This window comes from Pyxicephalus adspersus, chromosome 3, assembly GCF_032062135.1.
Source record: "Pyxicephalus adspersus chromosome 3, UCB_Pads_2.0, whole genome shotgun sequence".
Lineage (NCBI taxonomy): Eukaryota > Metazoa > Chordata > Amphibia > Anura > Pyxicephalidae > Pyxicephalus > Pyxicephalus adspersus.
In genome coordinates, this window is record NC_092860.1 from 9,782,695 (window position 1) to 9,792,547 (window position 9,853).

The window sequence follows — 9,853 nt, forward strand, 5'->3', positions numbered from 1 at the left end:
CGAGAAACATCCAAACAATTCAATTGTTATTTACTAAAGGGGGTGGAATTTGCAAGGAGCATTAACCCTTCATTGCTCACTCTGCATCCCAACAGGGCTGTCCCTGTGCTTCTTAATTTAGAAAAAGGAAGGAGAAGGAGGAGGAGAAGAAGGAGGAGAGAGATGGTGGAGGAGGGCTTCTGCAAGGTTTATTAATAAAAAGTACCCAGTGTGAATATATCAGTTTACAAGTGACTGTAGTAGCAGCCCAGTCCAAGCTGGCCAGTGGAGGCAGATGAGCATGAACCTGCTTCTCCAGATGCTTCACTGACATCAGCAGGTATCACACAGCCATCCATAGGCATCAGGCACAGAAAATCCAACATGCTCCTTCCACCAACTGTCAGTGTGCAGCAGCCTAGAGGACACAGGACACACTGGACAAGTTCTTCCTCCCTTTCTGGGACCTCTCAGCAGCCAGGTAAGCAGGAATGCATGGGATGGACATTTTAAGGGAAGGGGGACCAAATAGACCACATGCAATGACTGCAGCTGCTGCATGAATGCCTGCAGGATTTGGGTCCCTATACAGTGACAAGGGTTAAACTTCCCCCAGCCTTTATTGCAATGCCATATTGAGTCCCTCTGGCCATTCATTCATTCTCATTACTGGCTGTTGTGTGATGAAGCGGCGGGGATCCTACAGACAGTATTTGGGGCTATTTAGCAGAGGTCATTGCTCCAAGTCTAATGTGAAATAATTTGGAGAAATGAGGAGTGATGGGGGGACTTAGTGAAGGTTTTCCTGGACAGCTGGGATATTGGTTTGGAACTCTAGGGGTTCCTCCAAAGGTTGTCCCTTGAGCTGCAGCTGATTGACCTCCTATCTAATGATGTCTCCATGGTTCCATGGTCAATGCAACTTGCCGGAGCCAGTGACCATTGATCTTTATCTGTGGGTAAGTGAGGCACTCTGATCACCACTGTAGGGAAGTTTTTTTCCCCAATGACCACCAGTACAAGAAGCATTTTTACCATTGACCCCCATTGATTTTAGTAGGGCTTCCCTTCATCCTAAAAATGATTTTTGGTGTTCCTCTGGGGAAAAAAGGGTGAAAAAAGCTAATAGAGTGGCTGCTTTATATGCAATCAGAAGGGTCAGCTGTAGTCAGACTGACCCTGGGATGTAGCATTGGTCTGATTGGAAGCTTCAGTGCATGTCCTGCATTAGGTACATGCATGTGGCACTGTGACCAGGGGAAATGTATGAATTGTGTGGTCTGGAAAACAAGGAGCTATGTCTAGACCTATTTTCTCATGGTCATCCCATTAGACATGCTGCATAGTAAACTCACAGCTTCAATAGTGCAGATGGATCAGTGCAGACGTAGTGGCTGCTATAGTGTATCAAGGCTGCAGGGTCTTATTGACTTGTGCAGGGGTCACATAGGTCAGCTATGCATTGGAGGTCTATCTAACCATGCAGATATATCTGCAACTGATCCTACTGGATTGTGCAATGGCATGTGCAGCAAAAGGGATTCTTCTTTTAGGATTGGGGGGCAATCTGTGTGTCCATAATGCTGATAAATCTTTGGAATCCTGCAATGAACCCTTTGCTTTGCATGACATACAGCATGCAAGTGATACCTAAAATAAGACATATATGTGATATTTTCAGCCCTAGATGAATGTTAGATGTATTTGTTTTGCCTACTATTTTAACTTTGCTTTTGTTATTGATTTTCATTCTGATAATGTACCAGGTGTTCCAAAAAAATGCTGCATGACTACGGTAACAGCATGCAGCTTTTGCAAATAAAATGCTGGTAAATAATCACAGCATTATGGGCTCTATTTATAAAGCAGGGAATCTGGCATTCCCTGAAACATTCCTTGATGGGGAATCCAATCTTCCAGTTCCAGGTGTTTTATTGGCAGTAATTGATTCTCTAGTTTCGGGAAATGTCTTCTTTGTAAATGGAACCCTATGAGTCAATGGTTGTATATGAGAGGGAGACTGATTATAACCATGGTGTGGAAATCCATGGAAATGTTCCTGTCAGGCTTTCAGGGTTTGCTAGATAGGTTCTCTTGCATGAGTTTAGCCACAGGGCAGATCAGCCAGTCAAACTACACCAGGCTTGTCTCATAGAAACCGTCCTAAGATAGGAGGCTGATATATGTATCATAATCTCATTTTACTATTAGTTATCTCAATGCATTAAATGGACTTAACCCAGACTCGATTTTATCATATTAATTACAAAATGCTATTTAATGTGTCGGTGTGACATGTCCACGTATGTACAGTATTACCCCAAATCACCCCCTGATGCCTTCATCCAGTAAGGCAGAACCATCATTGTTTGGGCATCATCCAGGGTCACTTACTCCCTGGATTATGATGCCAGCTCAGAGGTGACACAATCATATCAATCCTAATGCAAGTACAGGTCTGACACAGCTCAGCAGCTGCTGCAATCCATCACCTTATGACTTGCTAAAAGTCACAGCGTGCATTTGGAACACCAAGACTGAAGCTTAATAGTAAAGGTGAAGCCTTTCCAAAAAATTATATTGTTTTAGGTTGTTTTATTTTATGTTATTGCAATGCAATGCTATCTATACTAATGCATCACTGTAGAACATACAAGGTTGCCTCCAAGGCAAGCATTTCATGCAGAATTTCAGCAATGTTTTAGGCCGATTGTTACCTATATTGGTGACATTAACTGATATTTATCTAAATCTATACATTACAAAATCTGAAATTCAGAAATTACAACAAACTTCAATACTGCTGTCAGCAACTTGCAAAAAAATAGGAGCTGTGGTTGGCTGCTCCCATTCCTTAGTGAATTGGGGAGATGGGGAACCAAAGGACTCCAAGTGGCTCCTAATGGTCTACAAAGAGAACAAGTTTTATTGAAAGTGGCAGGTTTAGCTCTTGTAGAAGTCTTGTAAACTTTTCAAAATTGGTAAGAAGTTGAGAAAATATGTTTTGCTTCATCTTAGCTTACAGGAGATCTCTGTAGGTGTTGGTGAATGTGACTCCATGTTGGATTAATTGGGGGAAGGAAGTGACCACCATGCAGCATACATTCTGTATCCTTGTGCAGTATTTAGAGTAGGAAAGCATGAACAAACAGAAGAACATATTTTATATTGCAAAAAATATATCAATATACAGTATAGGTCAAAAATAAATATAACCAACATGGGTGGTCCTGGGGGGTGGAGGGTTCTATGAATGTATGCCACCATGGAATCCTAGTAAGATATGGTATCAACCAAAGACATTATTTGGGTTTGTTTTTAAAGCAGTGAATTACCAAATATTCTCTGGTGGAGAACCAATCATTGCCATTGAAAACACATGCAGCTGAAAGATTCTCCACTAGTGAATGTCAGATTCACCTCTTTATAAGTAAAGCCCTATGGCAAGGTGGATGCATCTAAAAAATCAATAACTTGTTTTTTGGTTATTACTTTCAGGAACACTTCTGAGGAATTTTAATTGAAGTGCCTAAACGATTTCCAGCTAACCTCCAGCGAAGCAACCTCCTACCTTCATACAACAGAATGTCTTTCCATGAGGAACCTCAAGGAAGATTATCCATGACCACAGAAATGCCCTTGAAACCCAACGCAACGACTGATATAAATACGACTTGGGATCTCCCACCATCCTCTGGTGCAATGGAAGACATGATAGCCACATTCACCATCGGAGTAATCTTATCCCTTATGTGCATAGTAGGAGTAGCAGGAAATGTCTACACCTTGGTGGTGATGTGCCAATCCATGCGCACGGCAGCTTCCATGTACATCTATATCATCAACTTAGCCTTGGCTGATCTCCTTTACCTGCTCACCATCCCATTTATTGTGGGCACTTACTTCATCCAGGAATGGTACTTTGGGGACATTGGCTGTCGTATTCTTTTCAGCTTGGACTTCCTGACCATGCATGCGAGTATTTTCACCCTCACCATTATGAGCACCGAACGTTATTTTGCAGTGCTGAAGCCCTTGGACACGGTCAAGAGGTCCAAGAGCTACCGAAAGTGCATCGCTGTTGTGGTCTGGCTGGTGTCTCTACTCTTAACTTTGCCCATGTTAATCATGATTAAGCTGGTGCACAAGGACAACAAGAGCATTTGTCTGCCGATGTGGAGTAGGATGTCCTACAAGGTCTACCTAACAGTGCTTTTCTGTACAAGTATAGTAGGTCCGGGTCTAATCATAGGCTACTTGTACATTAGGTTGGCTAGGACATACTGGGTGTCACAAACTGCCTCCTTCAAGCAGACCAAAAGGTTGCCTAACCAAAAGGTTCTATATCTAATTTTCACCATTGTCCTAGTCTTTTGGGCTTGTTTCCTCCCTTTCTGGATCTGGCAGCTTCTTGTCCAGTATTACGAATCTCTTCCAGTTTCCCCCAAAGCCAACAGGAACATCAATTATCTAACCACATGCCTAACCTACAGCAACAGTTGCATCAACCCATTCTTGTACACCCTCCTTACTAAGAACTACAAGGAATACCTGAGGAACAGGCAAAGGTCCTGGAGCAACAGCGGGTACTTTAGGAACCGTTTTCAAAGGATGTCAGGAAGGTCAATGTCCACCAGTAGCCAACAGTGCACCGAGAGCTTTGTCTTGGCTCAGTGTCCTGGGGGCAATAATGGCTCCTAAGAAGTTAAAGAGAAAACTTTACTGGGACCAGTAATAAACCTCCACATGCCAAATGGCCCAACAATATCTGAATGCTTGTATATTATAAATGTTTTTATCAGTATAAAAAGAAATATGTAAATGAACTGAGTTTGCAGCTAGGACATTCAATTGTCCTTGTTGCAAATCACCACCAAGGAAAGGCTATAGCTATAAGACAAAGGAGATGCAAATAGTTATTTGAAACATATAAAACGTGAATGAGATGATCACTTGTGATACAGCACTGTGTTCTATGTCTTTTATAGAAATTGGAGATGTCAACATGATCACATTCTCAATAACTCCATACTATCTCTGGCTTTATGAGGTTTTCCTTATCTACTTCCATATGTTTGTGCTCCCTAATCTTCTAAAATATAAATGTTTAATGTGGTGCTGCTACAAAATAGTTACCAGCTTTGGTCAATGTTTACTAACTTTCTTATAGGAAAAGGACATGGTTTTGGGTTTCCAGGTTCCTAAAGACTTTGGGGTTTTTACGAGACCTCAATGGTTTTCACCTCTTTTCAGTATCGGTGGTTATAGGTGAGCAGTATGTTCATAGTCAAGACTCGGTTGGGATTATTTAATGAAATATTTGATGCAGTTCCAGCAGACGTGGCACAAGTCAGATATAATGCAGCAAATAGCCAGACTGACAAACACGGGGGTCCATTCTTTATCTCGTGCCTTCAAGGGAGCTTCAAGTCACCGTCACCAACAACACCAGTTTCAACGTCTTGGTTTTTGATCTTTTGCAAAGTTGGATCTGACGGCTGATCTTGTATGTTAAGCCATACGCTATGCTGCAAATAGAGTAATGAGAATTGCATAGTGTAAGGTCCAAAGCGATGGATTAATTAAACCGATTTGTCAAAATGTTTCCACCCCCCATGAAACTGGAGAGAACATAACACTGAAACATCAATCACGGCTGCAACCCATAAATGACTTTTTATGATGGACTGACTTTGTAAGTCACCTACTAGATCTATGGACATTTCTGTTTTACTTATTTAAAGGGACACAAAAACTTCTTCAGTACAGAAAATGCAAAAGAAGGAAAAAATTGCTACATATTGGATTCCAATTTACTCTCAGTTTGCTAAAAAGGTTCTGTATATACGACTGGTCTTTAAGTGAATCTATCACCATCATTAGCCAAGAAAAATCCCCTCCTGATCCCAGTTTCACTTTATTACTGAGGGTTTATTCTCTTGGGTTTTGGACAGGTACTTCAAGGGGCTTGGGTTTATATTAGGGTACAAATGAGATCGACATAATTAAAATTATATTAAGCAACCCAAATTTTTACACCTGGTTGGTTCTCTCTAAAGCAAATGTCTCATATATGAAACAATGTGTGGGTCACTTTCACTTTTTGCCTGAGGCTCAGGACAATTGTCTCCTCCTTTATAAATCTCTGGATAAAAGCTGCAGGGAGCTGGAAATACCCGGGTACATTAAAAAAAAAAGATACCGTTGTAACCTAAATGTGCAAACTATGTCAGCTTTATTGATTATGAGAACTTCTGCAAATCCAAAAGGTCCTTTTACTGGTGATGAATGGAACTGGAAGTCCCATTTGACCGTTTATCAGCATTGATTGAAATGAATAATGTGATGCCATTAATTGCTCATTATTTCTCTACGGCACTGCATGATTTTTTTCCATAGGGGAATGAGATCCATCATTGCTATGAGCTTAACCCCTGGGGGACCAGCATTTTCAAGCATGGCGATGTATCGTGTCACCATCGTTATAGTTCATTCTCACACGTTCTGCAGTTGTCTGCTTTTTAGCAAATCCTATCGTGGAGCCGACCTCAGCTCTCATCTCGAACTCTCACTGTAAAAGAAAAGCACTTTATTCCTCCTTACTACAAACACTTCTTCAGTTTACCAAGCTGCTCACCTCACAGGAAAATATATCAGCACTGTGGAATAAATTGGCACTTTATAAACCTGAAAATAATATACAGATTGCTATTAAAATATCATTTTAAACAAATTAAAGTCTTTATCTGGAAGTGTATCATGGGTAAGAATTGGGCAATGGTTGCATTTTATATTTATATTTGCATCTCTATATAATTACTTATTGCTAATGTGTATCTATTTCTTTCAAAATATATTTGCTTTATTATTACATACTTTCTACAATATGTGTGCAATTAGTCCCCAAAAATCACAAACGACATCTGGTGGCCAAGTGAGATTACTACAAAAAACAGCACTGGATAAGAGGTGAGTATTGTAGCAGGACATGATTTTTTATTTTTTATTACTGGTCAATGCTTGAAAAGTTTTCCACTGAATAACTTAAACTCGGGTATCTCTGTGGATAATGATAACTAAATGAAGAAATATCTATGGATTGATAGTAGTGATTTCCAACTAAATGTATCACCAGCTGTCAGTACCCAGGGAAGAAAAAAGGTATGGCTGTGTAAAATCTGAGCTGCAGATAATCTTTTGAAACCTCTGCTCCTGCACAATCTTGTTGCTGTTGACTCGGGATGGATGAATACAAAACACACATTAATAAAAATAATTGTTAATTATTTTTATATCATTATAGTTGTTGTTACATCTATTTTTTTAGGATCCCCTCAAAATTCACACATTTAGATTCAATTTGAAAATCTATGAATCATGAGAAAAAAAAAGCTGATTCACACATTGAGTAAAAAAAAGTGTAAATTTTGGTAAAATTTTGGTAACTTTTGGTTGGGTAAATTTTGGGTGAAAACATATAAATAGACCCCATTGAGAAAGTCATCATTTATATTTACCCAGTAGGATAAATGCATTTGTACTATGCTAGCAGTAGGGGATTTTTTTTAAATGATCTGGGGCCAAATGTTTTTATATACCTCCGTATACTATGTTCCCTGGTGGGAATCAATTACTTCCATTGAAACATATGGACCAGATTCCCACAGGGGAACGTTTGAGGAAATAGCAGATTCCCTGTTTTATAAATGGAGCCCTTTGACTTGTCACCAGAACAGAAATGAAGGGGAAATCTTCCAATGGATGCATTGTATAGAGAGGATTTCCACAGTGGGTCAGGAATGAACAAGAATACACGTCAGGGGGTTTAACCATTCCCAGACTATTGGGATTGTACTATGGCACCTATGGCAAATGCTAGATGCCTGGAAATGGTGATAAGTGGTAACTGCTGGGCTTTTTCAGGTATTTGTGAACACCTATGCAGGTATTTTATAGAGGTTGCAAAAGCTTAGCAGGGTGGTGCTGTTTTTTATTTAATTGCAATTCCTTGCATATCATTTGATAAGTGGTTCCGGTCAATGGAGGCAGCAAGGATGTCAAACTGCCCCTGGATGCTGAAAAAAATGCATGGCACTGCCTGATAAATAAAGGATAAAAACAATTTGCACATACCCTAGAGGGACATTTATATGGTTCTTGATTGGCATGATCACCAGCAAAGTGCCATCATTGCAGCTAAAATTTCAGCTGATATGATCACCACAAGGAACCAGAACTGTTAATGATAACAGGGGGGGGGGTTTCTATTACCTCTGTTTCACCACACCATAGGATTAGCAATAGAACTTGCCGGTGATTGTCCCTCCATTTGCTGCAATTTATTAATGCAAGATGGCTGGTGGTAACCAGAGCCGCAATGGAATTAAATGGGCTGCGTATGTCAATATGGTGAGCAGTTTCTTCATTTAAATGAGTGGGGCTTCTGATTTCTACTATGGGGTAATTATGGTAATGCACTGATGGTCATCAAATAAAATCTCATTGTTCTAATATAATCTAGCAATATTTATGAATGTGGAGCAGATTGAAGAATCGGTAAAGTAAAAAAGTGGAGATTTGTTTTATGATTGCCATTGCTTTATAAATGTGCCCCTAAAGCTCTACTAGTTCTTATAAAACTTCCTGATAATATTTATATGAAACTTTTGTCATTAACTCAACCGATTGAGTTAAAATCAAAGGCGTTCCTTAACTAAAAGTGTGGGGGAAGATAAATAGACTTGGCATTAAAAACATTTTTTTTCCCAAATTTTGAATGGGAGTTTGGAAAGGAGCCGCAAACCCTGCCAGCATCAATTGTGCTCCTGCAATGCAGCAATTTAATAAATCATCTCGTTCCACGTTTGGGACACAGAACGCCCTTCCATTCTCAATATGTTGCTTTGCCAAGCAGGCTGCTTCAATCAGAATCTTCAGAGAAATGCTAAAACTTTCTGTTTGCTCGGCTGGCGGCCATGTATAATGAGCACCAATGAGGAGCTATGAATGAGATGAAGAAGTGTCAGAATATTTCCAGACAGAACGTCCTGGAGGAAAAAAGCAAATTATCCAACAATAAATTAACAAAACCAAACAATCTGAGCCACTAGAGAGTACATTTGTCTCTGTACAGAGGAGCTAACACTCTAATATGCCGCATAGTCATTTATATAGCTCTGATATAAATAGTGGTGTTGTACAGAGAACACTGAGACAGTCACATCAGTCTGTACAGAGAAGCTGACACTCTAATGCTCGCCCCAAAGTCACATATTTTTATTACACATTTATTTAGCTCTCACATATACCGCAGTGTTGCACAGAGAACACTGAGTCAGTCACATCAGTCTCTGTACAGAGGAGCTTGCACTCTAATATCCCCCATAGTCACACTCCATTAAAACATTTTTGATATCATTTATATACTTTGGTGCTGTACAGAGAACACCAAGACAGTCACATCAGTCTGTACAGAGAAGCTGACACTCTATTGCTCGTCCTACAGTCACATATTATTAATACACATCTTTAGAGCTCTGACATATACCGTAGTGTTGTAAAGTGAATACTGAGTAAATCACATCAGTCTCTGTATAGAGGAGCTGACACTCCAATGTCCCCCCCACAGTCACACACAATTGTGATACATTTATATAGCTCTGACATATACCGCAGTGTTGTAAAGACATCACTGAGTTAGTCCCATCAGTCGCTGTACAGAGGAGCTTGCACTCCAACATCTCACCACAGTCACACTCTACTAATATACATTTATATAGCTCTGACATATACGCAGTGCTGTACAGAGAACACTGAGCCAGTCCCATCAGTCTCTGTACAGAGGAGCTGACACTCTAATGTCCCCCCACAGTCA

General features: G+C 40.1%; 1 protein-coding gene across 1 annotated transcript; it reads left to right on the forward strand.

The window, feature by feature from the left end:
- The first annotated feature begins 236 nt into the window (after positions 1 to 236).
- LOC140325602 (urotensin-2 receptor-like) lies at positions 237 to 7,199 on the forward strand. The gene is made up of 2 exons (XM_072403527.1): positions 237 to 460; positions 3,478 to 7,199. Exon 2 carries the CDS (start codon positions 3,565 to 3,567, stop codon positions 4,678 to 4,680), a length of 1,116 nt encoding a protein of 371 aa, XP_072259628.1. The 5' UTR covers positions 237 to 460; positions 3,478 to 3,564; the 3' UTR covers positions 4,681 to 7,199.
- The last annotated feature ends 2,654 nt before the right edge of the window (positions 7,200 to 9,853 follow it).

Bases quoted from the DNA above. Each gene is read 5' to 3' on its own strand.
- LOC140325602 (XM_072403527.1), top strand. From the start codon at position 3,565: ATGTCTTTCCATGAGGAACCTCAAGGAAGATTATCCATGACCACAGAA.